Below are 21,856 nucleotides of genomic sequence, written 5' to 3' on the forward strand. Positions count from 1 at the left end.
AGGTGCTTGGAGATAAACTCATCTTGTTCTCTGGTTTGAGTTGGTGGTTTGTATCCACCAGTATCCTTTTCTTGTGGTTTGTTTGTTAGAACATTGATCCACATGTATTCAAGATCCTGTGGTTCTGAATTATCAATAACTCGAAAACTAAAACTTTTATATAGAGTTCAACCTCCATCCCACTACCTTTCCCCCTCTCTGTCCTTCCTAAATAGTTTGCAACCAACATTTTTAACATTCTAATCATGCAAATCATCTCCCAGGTTTCAGTAATGCCAATTATATATCACATTTCCTTTTATCCATGAAAATTTCCAAGTCCTCTTGCTTTTTACACAGACTCGTAGCATTGGTATACAAGCAATTGAAAAAATGTCTTCTCTTCACATTCTTTGCTACTTTGGTTCAATTTGTTCATGACACACGGAGTGTGCGTTTGAATTGTATTTGCCTTCTTAGTACCTTTCTCTTGCATTTCTAGTTTAACATTTTCCTGGCTACTCCAGCAAGTCTCCCCTACCCATGAGATGCAGGTTGTGCCATTAGTACAGCCTCCTTTCCCATTGGAGCATTGACCAATGCTCTACCCAACCAAAATCTTCAGATTCACACCTGTTGTTCAGCCAGTGGTTCACCTCCAATAGTTTCTGCCTTCTCTCACTCACGGGACTGAAAGGATCTCCACTTCATCTTTTCTCTTCTTCAGTTCCCTTCCAAGATCTCTGATGTCTTCTATAATCTGTGTAGTTCCATGTGATGCCATATCATTGATTATAATTGTTTATAAATGTTATAATTGTGACAGGCATTATCCTGGACAAACCTTACTGAATTAAGTTGAAGTATCTTAGGTGCTCATTGTATTAAAAATGCAAAGGTTTATGCACTCTTGTGGGATTGTAGGTAACTTGTCTAGGAGAAATGACTAATGTAAATGTTGGGAAGTGTTATGAGATTCAAAGGACTCTTAAACAATGGGTGAAGACAAGAATGGTTAGTTGAGGTTTCCTAGGAAATACCTGTGAAGAGGGGAATACAAATGCCCACCTCCACACCTGATCTTTTGAAGCTTCCTTTGGGGGGGGTCAGGGGGGAACCTTTATCTATGTATTCCTTAGTCCCAGAATTAAAAGGCCCAAATAACAACTCACAGACTCATGGGTGTAGTGGTTCTGAACCAAAACAGTTATGGATGGTAGTCACTAAAAAATCCCTTGGTGGGATTTGAAGGGCTGTTTACTGACCAGAGCCCTTGCTGGAGTTAGGGGGTGGTCTCTAGTTAGCTTGTTAGCATGTGTGTAAGTTCTTTCATTGTTTTAATATGTTTTCTCTGTAATACTTTTACCCAATTAATAAATGTGCTTGCTTAGAAGGAGTAGTGTGGTAACTTGACTGTGTCAATTACAGTTTACCATACTGGAGGAGAAAAGTAAAGCAGACCTGCTTAGAAAGTCTGACCTTGCTGGGAAAATCATGGTGGAGGCAGAGAGCTGTGCAGCCTGGAAATACCCCAATCAGGAGAGAGAGAGGGACATGTGTCTCTGCCCATGAGATGTTATGGTTGGGGAGCCTAAAGCCTAATCATGGGTGCCCTTGGTGGACCATAGAAGGGGAATGCAGATGCAGTTGCCCTGAACTGTGGCTATAATCATGCAGAGAACCTCATGATACATCTAATCTTGCAGTTACACCTTGTATCCAGGGAGACAGAACTCTGTCTTGATGTCCTTGTGTCCTGGCTGAATTCTCTGTCCATTGCCTTCTTAATACGGAGTCACCAATGCTTGCTTTCGCAGGATGGTTGAAGAACCTCTCTTGGTAGCTGCTTACTTCATACCATAAGGACACCCTTTAAGTGTGTCCCATTTTGGTCCTCCAGAAACAGGTTTCTCAGTAGTTTACTCACTGAGTATCTGCGAGTAATTGGATCCTTCTAGCCAGGTTGAATGGCTTCTCAGTCTGTTTCCTTTCTTAGTCACAAATCACCATTCTACTTCTCAGTTTTTATACTCTCTTCAGTTTCTTACTGTGATCCTTTCCCTTGTGGTGTCCATGGCAATGATTTCTGAATCTGATTGTCCAAGAGATCTCCATTTTCTCAGCTGCTATGCACCATTGAAACTCGCACTTCCAGACAACATATCCTCTCTTCCAACATGGCTACCAACTGGCATGTCATACCCTAGATCTCTCTTCTACCTTCCAGCAGAAAGGAAAACATAGCACATAAAAGGGCAAGTCACAGCAGGTGGGTGCAGCACTATAACTAAACAGAAGGACCCACAGTGCCTCTGAAACTCCCATTTGCCACTCCTGATCAAAGGCTCCCTTGACAATTGATTTATATACAAAGTCTTGCTGCTCAGCGTCACTGTTCAGGACAACTGGACCTGTATTCCCCCCTCTATGGTCCAGCAAAGTCTCTTAAGATTCTGGCTGTCAGCCATCACCTCTCTTGGATTTAGAGAAACATCTCTCTCCCTCCTGACCAGGGATTTTCCAGGCTGCACAGTTCACTGCCTACACTGCGAATTCCCTAGCCAGGCAGATTGTCTCTGTTGGCCTGCTTAGCTTTTCTTCTTTATGGCTATAAACAGGGTAATTGCCAAGTTATAAGGTACCACACAGCGTTTCCTAAGCAAGCATATTTAGTCTTAAGGTGAAAGCATTACAGAAGAAACATATTAAAAACAATAAATGAACATACACGCATACTGATGAGCTTACCAGAAATCATTCCAGCAAGGGCATGTGAAGAGCCCTTCAAACCCCACAAGGGTTTTTCTGTGTGGTTACAAGTTCATAACCCCCTTGGCTCAGAACAAGCACCTCCATGAATCTGAGAGACACTCCTTTAGACAGCTAAGCCTCTGATCTTGTCCTCATGTAACAGGTGATCAGCAGACAAAGGCAAAGCTTCAGAAGGCTGAGTTCTTGCATAACTGGAGGGGGTACACATCTGCAAACATCTCCTGCTACAGACTTCCTGGGAAAGGAAGGACATAGTTTCAGATAGTCCTCTGACACGCATAACACTTCCCAAGGTTTATATTAGGCATGTTTGCCCCCTATACACAATCCACAATAACACAAATAATTTTTAATATAATTAACTCCTAAAATGCTTAAAAATAATTCAATAAGGTTTATCCAGGATACTGCAGGAAATTGACATACCTGTTATACTCAGCTCTACCCTTCACTGATAGGGAGGGATTAACCACTTGGAGATTTCAAACATTGGGGCTGAACAAAAACCCAAGTTCCCAGTCACATGGTCCTCACAGAGACAAACAAATGGACCAAACGTACAACCTCACCCAGTTCCATTTTCTAAAAAGAGGGTGGGGGAAGAATCAATTCTTTTTTTAAATGTAAAAAATCAGACTAATAAAAAATGCTATTTTTTGTGTATTTTTTTGAATTCCAATCATGAGTAATAAAATTAACTATCTTCTAGTAAACAAGAAATAAGTCATTCACCATTTTCTAGCATAACATATAGTTATTCAGATTCTTAATTTTTATAATTTGTTAATCCATATAATTGCTTAAATAAATATAGATATAGTGTGTCCTCCTGGTTAGCAAACAGAAGCACCAAATTTAGTGTAAAGGCTATAATTAGTTGCAAATCAATGTTTTAATGGTTACCAATCAATGAGAATCAATCTTTTTTTAGGAAAATAACTAAACAACAAACAAGATTAAAATGGATGATTGAAATGAAGGTTTCCTGCTTGCCAATTTAAATCATGATTTGAATTGGTGAATCATTCAGTGCAGCCTGATTCAGCCAAAATGAGAATGTTCTGCAACATACAGTGAACTTGAGAGACCAGTCTTACTTCCTCTGGAAGAGTCCTACCATCCCATCCCATCCCATCCCATGACAGGTGAGAGAGAGAGAGAGTATTTTCCATTATCCTGTAGCCAGTTGTCAGTCCTGCTGACTGTCAAATGTCACTTTGTGTTTGTTGGCAAGGAGATAGGGAATGAATTCTCAGTTAAAGTGTACTGGACATACAGGTTAATTCCAGGTATGTGATGAGAGCAGACAGCGTCCCTGTGCGTAGTGTTACAGGAACTCCCTTTGCCAACAGTGGATCAGTACGTGCTGAGAGTGTGGGGAAGGGTGACAAATGGGAGGGTAACGCAGGTTCCAGTAAGGTCCTTGAGCAAGGGTCAGAGCAGCATAAGCCCTGTCCTTGCTTAGAATGGAAGCTCAGCAGAGCAGGGACCATGTCTAGTTTTTGGTTGTTTTTAAAACAGAGCCTAGCACATTTGAGTGCTACCACAATCAAAATACTAAGTGCAGTCCCTGGAGGGCAGTGTGACCCCAACAATGGAGACCTCTTCTCTTCCCCACCATGTTCTAGCAGAAGCTGCAACAACAGACTCTTCCCTGCAGCAGTGCCCAATCTGGACTGCCTACAGGAAGCTTCCTCTCAGCAGTGCCCTCCAACTCCCACACCAGATAAATAAAACCCCACACAGCTGTAGAAAAGGGCATTATTGTCCCATTTAATGAGTCCTCATTTCCATCACAAACACATACACGTGTCATCACACCAGAGATGCGCAGCAAAGCAAAGTGCATGGAGGTGGCAGGGGGTAGGAGCCAACGGCCCTTTCCCCATCCCCAAGGAGAGAACAGGCTCTCGGTACCTTGTGTGCTGTGGCACAGGGACCACGTGAGTGTTCACTGAGCACAGAGGACAGAGAGAGCCCAGCACTCGGCCCAGTTGGCACCAATGTTTGCAGACGGGCACAGCTCCAGTTCTACTTCTGAGCAGCACAGGGGGTGCAGAGGGAGACAGGTCAAGTATACCAGGACAGCGGACGGATGCGGTGGGTCTGGGAGGTCCCCAGGAGACAGGTCCCAGGGGATGCTGCTATAATAAAGTTGGCTCCCCCCTGTCTGAACCCCAGTAAGATCCACGTGGGGGAGGGGAAGACAGAGGTGGGGAGAGGGAAGGGGACCCTGTGTGAGGGCCCTCAGCTCCAGCTAGCTGTTCTCATTTACAACATGTCCTTTTTGGGTAAATTCCCCACCCCTGCCCCAAATGAGGAGAGATTTGATAACAGAGTTCTGATGGTGGCTCCCTGTCCCTGTCAGTCTCTCCCAGCCACAGTTCAGACACCCCTTCTCTCTGCCTTGCCAGGAGGGGGCAGGGCCTCTCAAATTATCTGATAGAGGCATCCGTTGGGAGGTCGTGATTGGACTCCTCGGTATCCTCATTCAGGGCCGGTTCACTGTTAGAGAGTGGTGTGAAAGCAGGAGACTTTCTGAAAGAGAACAAAGGGCAGGGGTCACGTGGGCAACCAGATTTGGGGGAGGAAGGAGGAGGGAGAGAAGCAGAGCTATTATAACTAGGGCTGTCGATTAATCACAGTTAACTCATGTGATTAACTAAAAAAATTAATCTCGATTAATCGCAGTTTTAATTGTACTGTTAAACAATAGAATACCAATTAAAATGTATTAAACATTTTGGATTTTTTTCTATATTTTCATATATATTTTGTACTCCGTGTTGTAACTGAAATCAAAGTGTATATTATTTATTACAAATATTTGCACTGTAAAAATGATAAAATAAATAGTATTTCAATTCACCTCATACAAATACCATAGTGCAATCTCTTTGTTGTGAAAATGCAACTTACAAATGTAGATTTTTTTTTGTCACATAACTGCACTCAAAAACAAAACAACGTAAATCTTCAGAGCATGCAAGTCCACTCAGTCTTACTTCTTGTTCAGCCAGTTGCTAAGACAAACAAGTTTGTTTACATTTATGGGAGAAAATGCTGCCCTCTTCTTATTTACAACGTCACCAGAAAGTGAGAACAGGCATTCGCATGGGACTTTTGTAGCCGGCATTGCAAGGTATTTACATGCCAGATATGCTAAACATTTATATGCCCCTTCATGCTTCGGCCACCACTCCAGAGGACATGCTTCCATGCTGATGACGCTCGTAAAAAAAAAAAAATGCGTTAATTAAATTTGTGACCGAACTCCTTGGGGGAGCATTGTATGTTTCCTGCTCTGTTTTACCTGCATTCTGCCATATATTTCACATTATAGCAGTCTCGGATGATGACCCAGCACGTTGTTCATTTTAAGAACACTTTCACCGCAGAATTCACAAAAGGCAAAGAAGGTATCAATGTGAGATTTCTAAAGATAGCTACAGCACTCAACCCAAGGTTTAAGAATCTGAAGTGTCTTCCAAAATCTGAGAGGGATGAGGTGTGGAGCATGTTTTCAGAAGTCTTAAAAGAGCAACACTCTGATGCGAAAAGTACAGAACCCGAACCACCAAAAAAGAAAATCAACCTTCTGCTGGTGGCATCTGACAGATAATGAAAATGAACATGTGTCGGTCCACACTGCTTTGGATTGTTATCGAGCAGAACCCGTCATCAGCATGGACGCATGTCACCTGGAATGGTGGTTGAAGCATGAAGGGACATATGAATCTTTAGCGCATCTGGCACGTAAATATCTTGCAACGCCTGCTACAACAGTACCATGAGAATGCCTGTTCTCACTTTCAGGTGACATTGTAAACAAGAAGCGGACAGCATTATCTTGTTCAGCATTGGCTGAACAAGAAGTAAGACTGAGTGGACTTGTAGGCTCTAAAGTTTTAAATTGTTTTATTTTTGAGTGGTTATGTAAAAAAAAATCTACATTTGTAAGTTCAACTTGCATGATAAGAGATTGCAGCACAGTACTTGTATTAGGTGAATTGAAAAATACTATTTCTTTTGGTTTTTTATAGTGCAAATAATTGTAATAAAAAATAAAATGAGCACTGTACACTCTGTATTGTGTGTTGTAATTGAAATCAGTATATTTGAAAAGCTAGAAAACATCCAAAAATATTTAAATAAATGGTATTCTGTTATTGTTTAACAGTGCAATTAATTGCGATTAATTTTTTTAATTGCTTGACAGCCCTAATTATAACTGATACCTAGGGGGTGCTGTATAACCAGATGGATTCCTCAGGTAGTAGAAGGGGTGCAGTTAACACTGGGAAGTAAACACGTGACATTAGATGGGTCCTGTAGAGCACCACTGAGAGGGCAAGGGGGTTATATGGAGCCTAAATAAACGCTGGTGCCAATGATGGGGAGCTTTGCTCAGAACAATATCCTGGCAGTACCCAGCGAAGGGGGATATGGAGGAGGGACGTGACACTGTGAACTCATTCCAGCAGGACTCAGCCCAGAGCTGCACTGACTTCATACTCCCACAGGCCAGCAGAATGTCCCAGCAGATCAGTGATGCTCTATTCCAGGTTCTCTTTAGACAGTGACATCATCTGTCAAAGCTGACAGCTGAACATGATTCATCTGCCATAGGCACCTGGCACCAAATTCAACTCCTGTGAGGAGTCTGCAAGGCGGTTACAGCTGATCATTCAGAGTCCAATCCAGTTGTGACAGTCAGCCCGGCCCCTCACCCATCAATGCACTAGCTCCCATTTCCCCTGTGAGAACTGGGAACAGACCCCAGGAGCCTCAGTTCCCAGTTCCCCTAGTAGCTCCCACTCTTCTCCCAGCGCTGGGAGTAGAACCTTGTCTGTGTGGGAGATGGAACAAACCTCAGTGCCTTCCTCTCCAAGTACAAGGCGCATTTCTTTGACTTTACCTTCTCTAACATAAGATATAGAGCAACATGTAAATTCAAAACAAACAATGCCGCCCCCTCCTCCCCCAAAGCACTGCACTGTGCACACTTTGCTCCCTGGGGAGAGGATGAGTGAACAAACAACACGTGACAAACACGTGGTCATGATGCTTAATCTGGAAGGCATTCAGATACTACAGCGAGGAGTGCAGTAACAAATCTATAAAGCACAGAACTGAATTGAACCCAAGAGTCCTAACTCCATCCCCTGACTCTGAGCCACTAGATCCAATGCCCCTCCCAGAGCTGGGATTGGAACCCAGAAATCCTGGCCCTCCCTATCCTGGAGCTCACCTGTCTCCAGACTGGGTGATGAGCCGGCGGCAGGTCTCCATCTGCACATCCAGCCCACGCTTCATGCTGCACATTTCCATGTATTCATGCAGGTGCCGATTCATGTCATTCTTTGCTGTTGCAAGCTCCAGCTGCACAAGGGGGAGCAATGAGGAGCTGAACCTGCCGGTGTGGCACTATCCGTGCCACATGGGAACACTGCATACTGTCCCAGCCAGCCCGCCAGAGGACACTGCCTACCTTCTCCTCCAATCAGGGGACACTGCCCAGCTTCACCAGCCAGTCATAGGGCGACATCCACAATTACCAACTTTCTTGTCCCTCCTGGGGTCTATCCCTACATCTCCCATCTCCTTGCCCACCCCCATCTTCCCCACTATGTCCTTCTCCTACCTCTATTTGGTCGATGGTTTCCTGATATTCCTTTTCGCGGCTCTTGAAGAGCGACTCTGTGTCCTTAATCACCTTCTCCAGACAGTCATCCTGCTGCTGGGGGAGAAGAGGGTGCCATGACGTTTGGAGACAGGGCAGTTGCCAGACGTCAGAAAGCACAGCGTGAGAGATCAGAGAAAGATCGGGCAGCACCAGAGGGAGCAAGGAAAGGGTAGAGAACAGAGACAGACAGTGACACAGGACAAGGGTGGGTGTGTTCCCAGTTCACACAAATCACATTTAACAGGCCACAACTACAGCCTGACTCCATGTTTGCATTCACTAGTACAGCTACATCTGTAGACACTTGATCAGCCAGGGCTCTCCCATCTAGCAGCAGGGATGGGACAGACAGCCTGGGACCATTGGCAGTGGGAAGTTTTGTCCTGAAAAAGCACAGCATTGCCCTGAGACATTGAGGATTGTGGCAAAGAGACAGCCCCACAACGCCAACAGCCCCCCCCGAGACCCCACAACTGTTAACCCACTAGGGTCAAGGGGAGCAGCTGGAGTGCTGGCTATGCAGGGGCCTTGGCCAATTGGACTTTCAGGCCTCATCTTAGGCGGTGCAGAATAAGTTTTCTTCTCACTCAAGGGGCTGATAGTCTCAATGGCGGGTTTAAGGGACAGAATGAAAGCAGCTAAAGATGGCACCTTCCCAGCTGGGTAGGATTTTTCTATGCTTGCTGGTTTTGGCAAGCACCTCTGACAAGAGGCCTTAGGCCAGTCTGAAAAAGAGATCTGGGCACATTTTACAGGGGCAGGGTGGTGTAGATAACTGGTGGAGGGAAGGCCATGTAGGGCCTAGACAGGGGCGTTTGAATGAGAGCTTCGGGGTAACAAACATTCAAGACTGCACAGCAGCGGAGAACTATCCAATCCATTAGAAATGGGCGAGTATTTGTGTAGGAATTAGCATAAACAGGAATGAGGGATCCACACTGTACCAGAGAGAGAAGGGTAGCTGGAGATGGGGTATGACTGGAGCATGAAGCTGGTGTTACCTCCCCCTGCACCTCCGCAGCTGCTATGGCGTATCCGGAGAAATCCTCCCAGAGCAGCAGCGTTTCCTCTGTCTCCTCCCATGTGAGACTGTCACAGTCATCCTCAAAATCATACTCTCTCCTGGGGACAAGGAAACCGCATGTCAGCAAAGAGAGGGGAACTCTCCCAGTAGGAAGAGCTACAAAGTGTGAGGCTTCAATACTAATTGTGGGGGAATTCCCAATCCTGGCCTTTCCCCGCAGGAAGGTGCTGTAATGCAGTGGTTTTGAAACTGTGGGTTGTGACCCAGTACTGGGCTGCGGAATAGAAGGTACTGGGTCACGGCAGCTCTGGTCAGCATCGCCGACTGGGCCATTAAAAGTCCCATCGGCGGTGTTGCCTGGCTAAGGCAGGCTAATTCCTACCTGTTCTGACACGGCGCTGCGCCCTGGAAGTGGCCAGAAGCAGGTCCGGCTTCTAGGTGGGGGGACCACAGGACTCTGCACGCTGCCCCCACCTCAAGCACCAGTTCTGCACTACCATTGGCCAGTTCCCGGCCAATGGGAGATGGGGGAGTGTGTGCCTGAGGGTGAGAGCTCTGTGGAGCCGCTTGTGTGCCTCCGCCTAGGAGCCAGACCTGCTGCTGGCCACTTCTGGGGCACAGCGCAGTACGCGGTGCCAGGGTAGGCGGGAAGCCTGCCTCTGTACCCTGGCTGAGCCGCTGACTGGGAATCGCCAGAGGTAAGCAGGTGCCCCAACTCCCTGCCCCAGCCCTGAGCCTCCCCCTACCCCCAAACCCGGACCCCCTCCTACACTCCAAACCCCTCATTCCTGGCCTCATCCCAGAGCCTGCACCCCCAGCCCAAAGCCCTGACCCCCTCCTGCACCCCAACCCTCTGCCCCAGCCCAGAGCCCCTCCCACACCCTAAACCACTCATCCCCAGTTCCGTTGGGTCATGGACATCAACAATTTTCTTCAACTGGGTCGCCAGAAAAAAAGTTTGAAAACCACTGCTGTAATGAATACGGAAGAGCCATTGGCTGTGGGGAAGTTTTCAGCTACACCAGTCCCAGCCTCTCCCAGCATGGCAAAGAGCTGTAGGGAACAGGGCAGGAGAGCTGGCTATGACAGAACTCACAGCGACTCCAGTCCCAGCCTGTCTCAGCAGCAGGTGTGGGGCAGAAATAAAGGCTGGGTTACACTCACAGCTGGTTCAGCATCCTCTGCATCTCCTCATTGATGCTCATGGCTGTGGTCTCTTCATCTTCCTCCTCTTCAGGCTTTTTGGAGGCATCGTTCTCAGACAGTGAAGTGTCCTCGTCACTGATCAGCTTCCGCTCCCGCTTCCGCCCCGCCGTGGCTGGGACCTTAATGGGAGACAAGTGCAGAGACTACAGAAACAAGGCCGGGTCCAAGGTCGGGTTGTTGAGAGGAGATGGAGGGGAAAGGAATGGCATAGGGATAGGAAGATAGGGAAAGTAAGAAAGAAAGAAGGAAGAAGAGAGAGCGAGAGAGAGGGGCTTATTATGATCAGGTTAAAGATGGTGCAATGGCTAAAATGTGATTTTAGAATATTTTAAAATTAAAAATTATGCAACTAAAGATGGAATCTGTGAACCTGATGAGAAGAATGTGGTTTAATTGAAGAACTCAACTCTCCCCACCCCCAGATCCAGAGACAGAGGGAAAGGGAAAGGCAGAGAGAGGAAGAAGAGACAGTCTAAGTGAAATATGTCAATATTTACAGTCAAACCTTAGTTTACAGAAAGTGTCTAAATTGTACATATTCTTAACTGAATGAAACTAACCAGCTGCTTCTGTAGGGGGAAGGGAGAGAGAGTGAGACAGGGACAGAGCAAGCGAGCGAGAAAGAGAGAAAGAGAGAGAGACAGGGACAGGGACAGAGAGAAAGGCAGAGACAGAGAGAAGAGGGGGTGGAGAGAGAAGGGGTTAGAGACAGACACTTCGCACCATGTCTCCCTCTTCTGCAGCTGCTCCCCTATTACTCAGGAGTCCCAGTGCCCAGTATCTCTGAATAATGAGTTGGGTGAGTACTCCTAATGCCTCGAGTAAAGTCTGCAGCTCTCAGCCTCCTCCTCTTGCCTCTCTGCCTGTTGCTCCCCACCCCAACACATGTAACCCAATATGGAGAGCAGGTGAACTCATGGAACAAGGCTTATAGTGACTGATCCCCTCCTCTGCAAGAGGCATGTAAGTGCTTTTGTCTCTCCCCCTTGGCTGGAAGCTCCTTCCCCCAGTGGTAGCTGTTTCGCTTGGGACAGCAGCAGGTGCATCTCACCTGAAACATTTTGATCATGTCCTCACAGTTACGCTGCTGTGCCACGTCACACAGCTTGGCTGTGATGTCAATGCGCCGACAGATATCCATGTCCACTTTCATGGCCTTCTCTTGGATCTTGGTATCCAGCTCTGTGAGGTTCTGACCCAGTGACAACCAGCCCAGCACATGGTGCAAGGGGACAGAGGAAAAGGATAGTTAGATAAGGCACACGGAACCCTCTAACACAGAGTCCTGACAGAGAATTCTCCTGGGCATGGTGAGGGAGATCATCATGCTGGAGGCATTATAATCAGGGCCAGGCACTGTCAGGGCATTGCTGAGGGAGCTCACGCTGGAGGCTTTCCCCATGCACTCAGGTTGGGCACTGCTGTGTCACTCTACAGACATTCCTTGTTTGGCATTACTATGAGAAAACGCACATCAGCCTGCCGAGCCATGGGATGGGTCCACAATGTCTTGGCTAATGGCTGAGTGTGTATGCTGGGTGGACAGGGGCACTCACATTGCTCATCAGTCCCTTGAAGACAACCAACTCTGCCTTGAGCTGCTCCACCTTCAGGGCTAGCTCCTCCTGGCATGCTTCAGCCTCCTGGGCCTCCTGCTCAGGGGGGAAAGGGAAACACTGGAATCAGTGCCAGGGAAATGAGGCTAGGGTGCAGGGGGAGTGGGGATGGGCCCCTCACCTCATGCAGCTCAGTCACTTGGTCCTGCAGCTGGACACGCACAGTATACTCCTCTTCCCACCTAGTGAGACAAATGTGCCAATTACACCCTGCCTACTGCACAGCACCCTCTGCTGGGGAGGGCAGAACTGGCAGCTGCAGGTTGCCTTCCTCACTGCTGAACTGCACACTACGGGATCCACTCTTGTCATACAAGGAGTATTGGGAGTGGGGGAGAGAATTTGCTCTGGAATTTGCTGCCCTTCCTTTCCAAACAGCTACAGCTGTTGGATGCATGTCACGCCTTCCAACCATGAGCTGGTCCCTGCCACAGACTCTACTGATCTCACTCAGAATTCACCAACTGTCTTTCACGTCACAGTGCGGGGCCCTCAGGACACCAACCACAAGCTGTATTTAGCAGCTGAAACACACTCCCCAGGACCAGATTAGATCAATTGGCAGATCTAGCCCATTGTCCTCTCTGCCCCTCCCCACCATGCCAGTTCAGGCGAGTGGCCTCCAGCCTGGGCTATACTGGGTTTTGCTGTACAGGCAGTAACAGGCGTTGGGCTGTATTGGGCACTGAGGTGCTGTGCTTGTGTTATATTTATATAGAGATATGCTGTGTTATTAAATGGGGCTGTACTGGGACAGTGGATAGTAGAGCTCTGCAAAGGGCTCCACTATACAGGGCTGTACTGTGTTGTGATGGGCTATGCTGTGTGGTATAACTGGCTATGCCAGTGGTGGGCAAACTACAGCCCGGGGGCCACATCTGGCCCTCCAGATGTTTTAATCTGGCCCTTGAGCTCCTGCCAGGAAGTGGGGTCCGGGGCTTGCCCTGCTGTGGTGCTCCAGCTGGGGAGCAGGGTCGAGGTCTTGCCCCATTCTGCATGTCTCCTGGAAGCAGCAGCATGTCCCCTCTCCGGCTCCTACATGTAGGGGCAGCCAGAGGGCTCCACCTGCTGCCCCCGCCCCAAGTGCTGCCCTCGCAGCTCCCATTGGCCGGGAACCGCAAATAATGGGAGCTGCAGGGGCAGCGCCTGTGGACAGGACAGCGTGCAGAACCATCTGGCCACACCTTCGCGTAGAAGCCAGAGGGGGGACATGCTGCTGTTTCTGGGAGCTGCATGAGGTAAGCACTGCCCTGAGCCTGCCTCCCTGAACCCTTCCCACACCTCAACCCCCTGCCCCAACCCTGATCCCCCTCCTGCCCTCCGAACCCCTCGGTCCCAGCCTGGAGCACCCTCCAACACCTCCAACCCCTCGCCAGCCCCACCCCAGAGCCCGCACCCCCAGTGGGAGCCCTCCCGCCGTCCAACCCCCAATTTCATGATCATTCATGGCCCTTGCGCCAAAAACTTTGCCCACCCCTGGGCTATGCTATCATCCCGTGTATTGCACTGCGATAGGCTGTGCTGAACTGGCCTATTTTATGTTAGGTTGTATTGGTTATTCAGGGATTATGTTACACCGGATTGTACTGCACTGCAGCTGGGCTGCAAAGAGCTGTTCTGCCCTGGTTATGTTGGGTTTCGATTGGTTGCACTATACTTAGGCTGTATTATGTTGCAAAAGACTGCTATATTAAGCTATATTTCTCTGCAGCACGCTGGCTATGCTGCAATTATTGCAAGATGACTGGCAGTTTTATGCTGGTTGCGTTGTGCTGCAATGGGCTACAATACTCTAAGCTATATTTCATCACCATGTGTTGTGCCATTCTGTGCTATATTAGCTTGTGTGGTACAGTTTTACATTGTGCTGTATTGCAATGTGTTGATCCATGTTTGGTTATGTTGTGCTGGGTTGTATTTCACTTTGCTAATTAACTGTATCCTCTCCCTTGTTTAGTTCATATTGGTTGGTGGTGCACTGTATTGGCCCCTGCTCTATTGTGTTGAACAGTGCAGTACGAGGTTGTTGCTATTCCACTTCCATTTCCTTTGGGCGAGTGGAATTTTCTCACTGGGCTGGGCACTCATTATGAGTTGCCAACTCTTGCAATTTTATCATGATTCTTGCAACAGTTGGTGTTTTTCTTAAAGCCCCAGCCCCTGGAGTTGTATAATAACATGAAAGTCTCAGCTTTCATTTTTATCATAGCACATTTCTAGCTCAGAAACCAAAAGGCAAATAGAAAGAACCCCACGTTTATTATCTCATGATTTTTAAGCCAGTCTCCTGATTTCTGGCATCTGGCTCATGACTTTGGAATACCTGGGATTGGCAATATTGCTCACTCTTAGAAAATATCCCACCCTAAAGTTGCATGCTGGCCTTTTTTATATACCCCAGACCACTGCCCTGAACAAGCAGGCAGCCCATCCTCCATCTGCAGGAAAACAGTCCATGCGGGTTCCTCTTACCTTGATAGGAAAGAAGAGGAAAGAGGGAAGAAGAAAGAGATACACAACAGAGGGAAGGACAGAGATACAGGCAGGATGTACCTTCCATGGGAACTGATCAAACAAGGTTTCCATCTCTGAGGAGAAAATGTGTTTCTCTGTCACAAAATACTTCAGTGTCTCTTCCTCTCCCTCCTTCTCTCTCCAGATCTGGCTTGCAGTGCTTTCTGCCTCTCTTCCCATCACTCAACCTGTCTCTCTAGCCCTGTCTACACTAGGAAAGTGACCCATTACTGAAACTGCTTTTAAGTAGTGACTCCCCTGAATAATTATGGTGTAGAACAGACAGGGATTTCAACACTGGGTCAGAAAATGACAGTGATACTTTGTGGAAGCAACACTTCTGTATGCCCTCTCCATCCTTCACCCCCTGCTTACTCTTTCCCTGGCTCTCTCTCTTTCTCTCCTCCTCTCAGATACTCTATCATTCCCATCTGCAATGCACCATTCCTAATAATAACCTCCCTGAACCACTTCCCCCACACAGCCCAGACCAGCCAAGAGGCTCCAGCCAGCATCCTGGATGTTCCTGCGGACTGTGAGCAAAGCTCCCTCCTGTAACCCCTTCTCATCATCCCAAGTCCCCACGGGGAGCCACAGATCCTTCCCTTGTATCCAATGTAACACACACATCACTCCAGCACTGCAATATCCCAGTAACCTACTCGAGGACCAGAAAATGTGAGGGAAGGAAGACAGAAAACCTGAGAGATCCTCTGCCCCATATAGGCCTGGCCACCCATCAGGCAACACTAGGCCAGCATTTCCAGCCCATCCCCTCCCAGGCCAAGGACAACACCCAGCCCTCCCCATCCAAGCCTCATGACACCATGAGGAAAACAGCATAAAAAAATAAAATCTGTCTTTAAAAATCAATATCAGCCAATCTGGGACCACGAACACTAAAATGCCTTAATTATCATCATGTGGTTATTGTATGCCCACTAGTGGGCATAGTTAAGGTTGTTTGGATGCTTTAAATTGTATATTTCCAACTTTAACATGTTTGGGTGACACATGTTTAACCTTAACTGTGGATTTCCTGGGTTTGTAATACAAAGATTTGGGGATAATCACGCCATCGCTGCGATGTAGTTTATCCTGAATTACTGATATGGAGTCTCCATCTTAACCACATCTTATCATTTGTGTCTGGGAATACGTATATGTATGTGGGAGAAAGGGAGAGAGCAGACATGACTGGGCTCCCAGCTGCATGATCCTTGGCAGTCTGTACACAGGTTTTTTCCCCACCCAGTCTCTTTTCGCTGCTTCTTCTCCTCCCTTCATATTCCTGATCCCCTGCAAGCTGTGGTCTGCTCCAAAGTCCTGTACATTTGAAGAGAAACTTTCCTCATCACACTGTTGGGGGATCAGCAGTCTTTGGGGCTCCTTTGGCCAAGGTGCAGATACTCAGCACTGCCCTATGCCCCTCCAGAATGCAAGAGTTTAATTCCCAAAACTCAAACTATTCAAAAACCAGGAAATACTAAGTTAATGTGACTCTTCCTACAAAACACAACCGTAGTTGTGTCCCTATTGGGATGGCAATGGGAACCAGGAATTTCCTGGGTCTGCAGCACTGAAGTTTAGGGAATTCAACTCTTATCGCAGGAGGACATGAGGAGCCCAGGGCCGTGTTGAGCTCCTGCAACATTAATTCCATGGCATTACATTTTTGCATATGAACTTCCCCTGTTTTTGAGAAAGTGAGGGGCCATGACTGAAGGGAAATTTTGCAGCAGGGAATGAGGAAGGTTTCTTGGGCACATGTTGTCACCTCTCAGGCATTAGCTCCCACCTCCTCCTAGCCTCCAGCAGGGTTAGAAGCCCAGTGAGAGGAAGGAAGCGGGTAGTGGAGATACCTTGAGAAAACTAGAGACTGCATGGGGGATGGGGATCCCCAGTATCCAGGGCTTAGACTGTGGCCCATGTAGCGGGAAGGGTCTCTGCACTCCCCTTGCCCCCAGGAATGGGAGATGGGGAATCTCAGAAGCCCTTCCATTGATGTGGGAAAAGGGGAGCCCCACAGCCTCCTACTCCCAGTCAGGACCACAGGAGGTTCACAGCTGCAGCTGCGCATCTCAGAAGGTTCTCGATGTGGGGAAGGGGTTGTGGGGCTTCTCTTTCTCCCGATCCTGGTATTCCTGGCAAAACAATGTAAAAATATGTTACACCAAGCACATCACTGGCCCCCAGACCTGCAGCATCTCTAACCACCCCCCTGTGTCCTCCCAATGTATCCGGAGAATCACCTACACAATGCCCCTCCCAGTGCTGGGGTGAATATGGGACCCCTCCAAAGCCTTTGAAGTTTTTCAGCATCAAACCAGCTAAAACGAACTCTTGAACCGTGAACAAGCCAAAACGGGCTGGTCTGACTCCTGAAGAGCCCAAATAGTTTACAGATTTGGAAACCACCAGACAGAGATTAAAGCCCAGATCCTCAAAGGTTTTGATACACCTAACGCCTATTGAAATCACTGGCCCCTACGTATCTTTGAGGATCTGGGCCAAAGTGACTTGGCTAGGGAAACTCAGGAAGTCTGTAGCAAAGTTCAGAATTGAACACTGGGTCTCCTGAGTCCCCATTAGTGCCTCAGGGGTGGCTAGTTCTCCAAAATACCTCAGAAGGATGGCCAGCTCCAGATGCACAATTTAAGTGACTGCTAACCACCACATAGCCAGTCTGTGGAGGGGCTTCAAGAACAGAAACCCGTTCTCCTGGGTCCTACTCTTCATTGCCTTAACCACAAGACCATCTTGTTTCTTCCTACAATCTGCCCTTCATTACCACACCTATTACACTGACATTCCAGCTTGTGTGACTACAGCCCCGGGCAATTCAGTTTTAGCATACTAATTTCAAAAGGCAAAGGGCTGAATGGATGATACTTGAGTTTTCCATATTAGAGACGTGGGTTCTATTCCTAGCTCCGATAGCAGTGACATTGATCTGCAAAAAAGGGGTAATGGTGGCTGCCTGCCCCTAGGAAAGGGCTCTAAGCGTACACTTCATAATAATAATAATAACACGTATGACGCACACAGAAGAGTAACATTAGCAGTCCATAGAAGAGAAGACGTGAACTCTTGAGCTTCTGTTTCCTAGTCAAGAGCACCTTCCTCTGAGTATCAGGTATTTCATAGAACGGTCTGGTCCCCCCAACCCCTTCCTGTTCCATATGTAGCTCACAGCACTTCAGCTTCCCCCTCCACAGAGACAAAAAGAAAGCCTGATTATTTTTGAATTATTTGGATCTTGGCACCTGACAGCTAGGGGTTAACAGAACTATATGTTTTATGTGGATACTGCCCATAGTTTTGCCCCTTTCATTGCTTAAAACATCCTCCAAAAGCAACACAAGAACGTTGGTTTTTTTAAAATTTACATGTCATTTGGCTGTGGGAGAGGTGGGGAAAGAACTTAATGTTTCCAGGATCCCTTAGCCAAGTTACCCCAAATTTGCACCCAACTCCATCCTAGGCCCTGAACTGGGACCTGCTTGTTTTCAGGCTGATCTTATTAAACATGTGAATTTTAGAGCAGTTTAAAACTTGACATTAAACAGAAGTGTGGTTGTCCTCTTAACTATAGTAAAATAAGGACTTCCCAGTGATATCGAAAGACTACCCAAGAACTTTCGGCACAAGCCAACCACTAGCTCTTGGGGGTCACGAGGAAACTCTCTCTGGGACAGGTTATCCCATCACTGCCCCCTACAGGGTTTCCTGCACCTGCCTCTGAAACAGCTGGTGCTAGGATACTGGACTAGATATGCTACAGGACTATGTTCTTATATGAGGTTTGGAGAGGAAGGACAGGGAGAAAGGGTGGCCAACAGATAGTCCTATCAAGAATTTCTCCAGAGCATTCCCACTACACAGCAAGGTCCCTTGGTCTTTGACACTGAACTACCACAGTCTTGGAGACTCTCTCTCTTTGCCCTCACCTCCAAACTTCATCTACTCCCTGACTCCAACTCAACCCCCCTCCCTGGTCCCTATTTCCCTTGCAAGCCCAATCTCCTTACATGCTGTATCATCTCACTCACTGTTGCTAACTCAATTTTTTTCTTAAAGTCCTAGCTCCTGGAGTCATGTTAGTTCAGAAGAATCTCACCTTTCATTAAAAAAGTTTCAGGCCCTCATGGTTGGGGTGAAAACCTGGAGAATGTGACCTAAATGCACCATGAATGCTCAAAAACCAGAAGATAAATAAATGATTATCACTACAAAAGGTTTTCTTCCCCCCCGCTCTCCCGCTCTCCTGCTGGTAATAGCTCATCTTAAGTGATCACTCTCTTAACAGTGTGTATGAGAACACCTATTTTTTCATGTTCTGTGTGTATATAAATCTCCTCACTGTATTTTCCACTGAATGCATCCGATGAAGTGAGCTGTAGCTCACGAAAGCTTATGCTCAAATAAATTGGTTAGTCTCTAAGGTGCCACTAGTACTCCTTTTCTTTTTAAGATACATGAAAAGAGCCTAGCATTTATCATTTTTAAAGTTTTTGTGATTTGTATCCTGATCTCGTGATTTTTTGGAACGAGTCATGATTTTGAGTGCTTGGAGTTTGCAGTCTGCATTCACCCATGTCCCTTTGCCCCACCCCTCTGCCTCTGATCTCTCACCTGTGCTAGCAGTCACCTACTCACCACCCTCCTCCCTACCTTACACTCCCCTGCAGCCCCTCCACTTTTTCACATTTAGCTGTATTTACCCCACTGCTCCCTACCACTCCATTCTCTGCCCCCTTCTCTTGCCTGCACTGACACATCTCCCAGTTGCCCTGGGGCTGCCACTCACTCCCTGCCCCCATTCTCCCTTTAGTCTCCTGCCTGTGCTGGACTCACCCTGCTCCCTTTCTCACCTGCGTTTGTACTCGTCGCGCTCCCTCTTCACCTTGGCCAACACATTGTAGAGGGCCCGGATCTCAGGGGTGATGGTGTCGATCTGCACGCCAACCCCGTCAGGGTGAACCCACGAGACCCCCGGCCCCTGAACCAGGGTGGTCTCAGGTCCTGGGCCCAGCCGACGGGCCTGCGAGAAGGACCAGATGGTGCCTGGCATGAAGCAGGATGAGGATGAAAAGGGGCTGCCAGACAAGGGAGGAGGCTGGGAAGAAGACGTGAATGGCACCCCAAGGTGGCAGCTAGGAGAGCCCAAAACCCTAGAGGGGGCACAGAGCCCAGCTGGCCGGGGGCTGCCCAGGGCAAGCCCCAGTGGGCGAATGGGGCTGCTGAAGCTGGTCTGCACAGCCTGATCCCGGCGCTGGACAGCCCGCAGACGGCTGCCCCCCTCCTCCAGCGCCTGCTGCAGCTGTTTTTCCAGCTGCCGGTTCCTGCGCTCCAGCTCGTGCACCTTGGCCAGGAAGCAGCGGAACCGCAGGTTCAGGGTCTTCAGCACGTTGATGTTGGAGCCCAGGTCATTGCGGAGGGCCATGGCAGCAGGGGGGGCCGGGAAAGGGGGCACTGCTGACGCGGGGCCCAGCTCTCCGCCGAAAAAGTCCCCCAGGGGCGCTGGTGGAAGCGGCTCTGGCTCAGCCAGGCCCTGCTGCTCTTGCTGCAGGAGGAAGAGGTTGGGGCCGAATAACGGGTTCATGGCTGCGGCTGGTCCGAGCGGGCGGCGAGGGGAGCGGGGCGAGGGAGGGGAGAGGGGGGCCGAGGGGCCAATCAGGACCCTGGCTGCTGCGGGGCCGCTGTCAGGCAGAGGCGGGCTAGGGGGAGGGGGCTGCGCGAGGAGCAATCCCAGGCAGAGCGAGGGAGGAGAGACGGAGGGAGCCGGCTGCCGAGGCGGGGAGGCGACAGGGCGGCAGCTTCCGCTGCAGAGGGAGGGGTCCGGGAATGCAGCAGAAGCGCGGATGGGGTAGGCGGGGGCCTGCGCGTAGGGGAAGGGGAGGGGGAGAGTGTCGGAGCAAGGCCCGGAGCAGGAGCGCGGGATTCACGTGCCCCACCTGCGAGCGGTCCAGGCTTTTCCCTGGGGCGAGGGGTTCCACCGCCCGCGCGGGGCTCGGGGCGGAATCATGGGCACTCCCTGGTTTTCAGACTGGGGCAGCCTAGCGCTCGTCCATCCAGCCTCGTATCCTGTCCCTGGCAGTGGCCAGCAGCAGATGCAAGAGGCCCTGCAGGAGGCAGCGATGAGCTAGATAATCTGCCTTTACCTCCAAGGCTCTCCACAGTTTAGTCCCGCCCTACCTTGCTGTCCTATGAATTTTTGAGACATCCAGCCCCTGCCTTCTCGCCAACAAAAGCTCTGATTCTCCTACAAGCCCTGGATGCTTTCTCCTCTGCTGCCCCTGAAATCTAGGGGAACCTCCCTCTCCAAGCTTATCCATTTTCAGCTCCATCTAGACCACCCCCATGGTGCCTAGAGAGAGTCGCCAGCTGATGCTGGCTAGGCAGATGATTAGCTGAGATTTTGTCTATGGGATGACATGCCGGTGCTGGGTTTCAGAGTGGCAGCTGTGTTAGTCTGTATTAGCAAAACCAACGAGGAGTCCTTGTGGCACCTTAGAGACTAACATTTATTTAGGCATAAGCTTTCATGGGTTCGAAGCCCACTTCATCAGATGTGCTGTTACTGCAGCTTTTCACCTCCCACCCCAAAATGGCTGTTATAACTCACCTGTTGAGTCTTGCCTTCATGACTATGCTCTTTGAGTATTACCTTTACTATACTGGGATTCAGAGGAACCGGGGGGCAGTGGGGGGGTCTATACCCAGCTCTGCCACTGACTTGCTGGGTGACCTTGGGCAAGTCACTTAATCCCTGTGCCTCAGTTTCCACCTGCAAACTGGAGAGTCAGTCTTCAATGACATGATCACATGCTTCCCCCCCCCCCACAGGACCCCCGTCTCATTCAGTGCATAGCATGGAGGGTGCTCACTAAATGAGCAGCTATTATATATTTTATTTACTCCGTGTACAGGTCCAGGCCTCATTCACTGCACGCTGTTCAAACCCTGCTCTGAAGACAAAAATTATTTATTTCCTCTTGGGCTTTTCTGCAGCTCTCATCACTATATATCCAAATGCTTCACAAACTTTATAACAGC

The 21,856-nt window shown here is 48.6% G+C and overlaps 1 protein-coding gene across 7 annotated transcripts; it reads right to left on the reverse strand.

The window, feature by feature from the left end:
- Positions 1 to 4,500: 4,500 nt before the first annotated feature.
- Positions 4,501 to 20,627, reverse strand: IFFO1 (intermediate filament family orphan 1). Of its 7 annotated transcripts, none has more exons than XM_007061389.4 (10): positions 19,672 to 20,627; positions 12,405 to 12,465; positions 12,224 to 12,319; positions 11,719 to 11,859; positions 11,228 to 11,236; positions 10,626 to 10,786; positions 9,439 to 9,559; positions 8,396 to 8,488; positions 8,003 to 8,133; positions 4,501 to 5,289 (listed from the first exon to the last, which is right to left on the reverse strand). In XM_007061389.4, the coding sequence occupies exons 1-10, from the start codon at positions 20,400 to 20,402 to the stop codon at positions 5,187 to 5,189; spliced, it is 1,647 nt and encodes a 548-aa protein (XP_007061451.1). In that variant the 5' UTR covers positions 20,403 to 20,627; the 3' UTR covers positions 4,501 to 5,186. The 7 variants fall into 7 exon arrangements, with proteins under 7 accessions (XP_007061451.1, XP_027679619.1, XP_007061449.1 ...); XM_027823818.3 differs by having other exon boundaries at positions 10,626 to 10,810; XM_007061387.4 differs by having other exon boundaries at positions 8,396 to 8,491; positions 10,626 to 10,810; positions 19,672 to 20,623.
- Positions 20,628 to 21,856: the final 1,229 nt, after the last annotated feature.

The sequence above is a fragment of the Chelonia mydas genome, chromosome 1 (genome assembly GCF_015237465.2).
Source record: "Chelonia mydas isolate rCheMyd1 chromosome 1, rCheMyd1.pri.v2, whole genome shotgun sequence".
Lineage (NCBI taxonomy): Eukaryota > Metazoa > Chordata > Testudines > Cheloniidae > Chelonia > Chelonia mydas.

Excerpts from the sequence above, each read along its gene's own strand:
- IFFO1 (XM_007061387.4), bottom strand. The coding sequence starts at position 20,402 with ATGAACCCGTTATTCGGCCCCAACCTCTTCCTCCTGCAGCAAGAGCAG. Across the intron at positions 8,134-8,395 it reads AAACCATCGACCAAATAGAG|CTGGAGCTTGCAACAGCAAA; the intron begins GTAGGAGAAGGA and ends CCCCTTGTGCAG. Across the intron at positions 5,290-8,002 it reads ATCACCCAGTCTGGAGACAG|AAAGTCTCCTGCTTTCACAC; the intron begins GTGAGCTCCAGG and ends GTTCTCTTTCAG.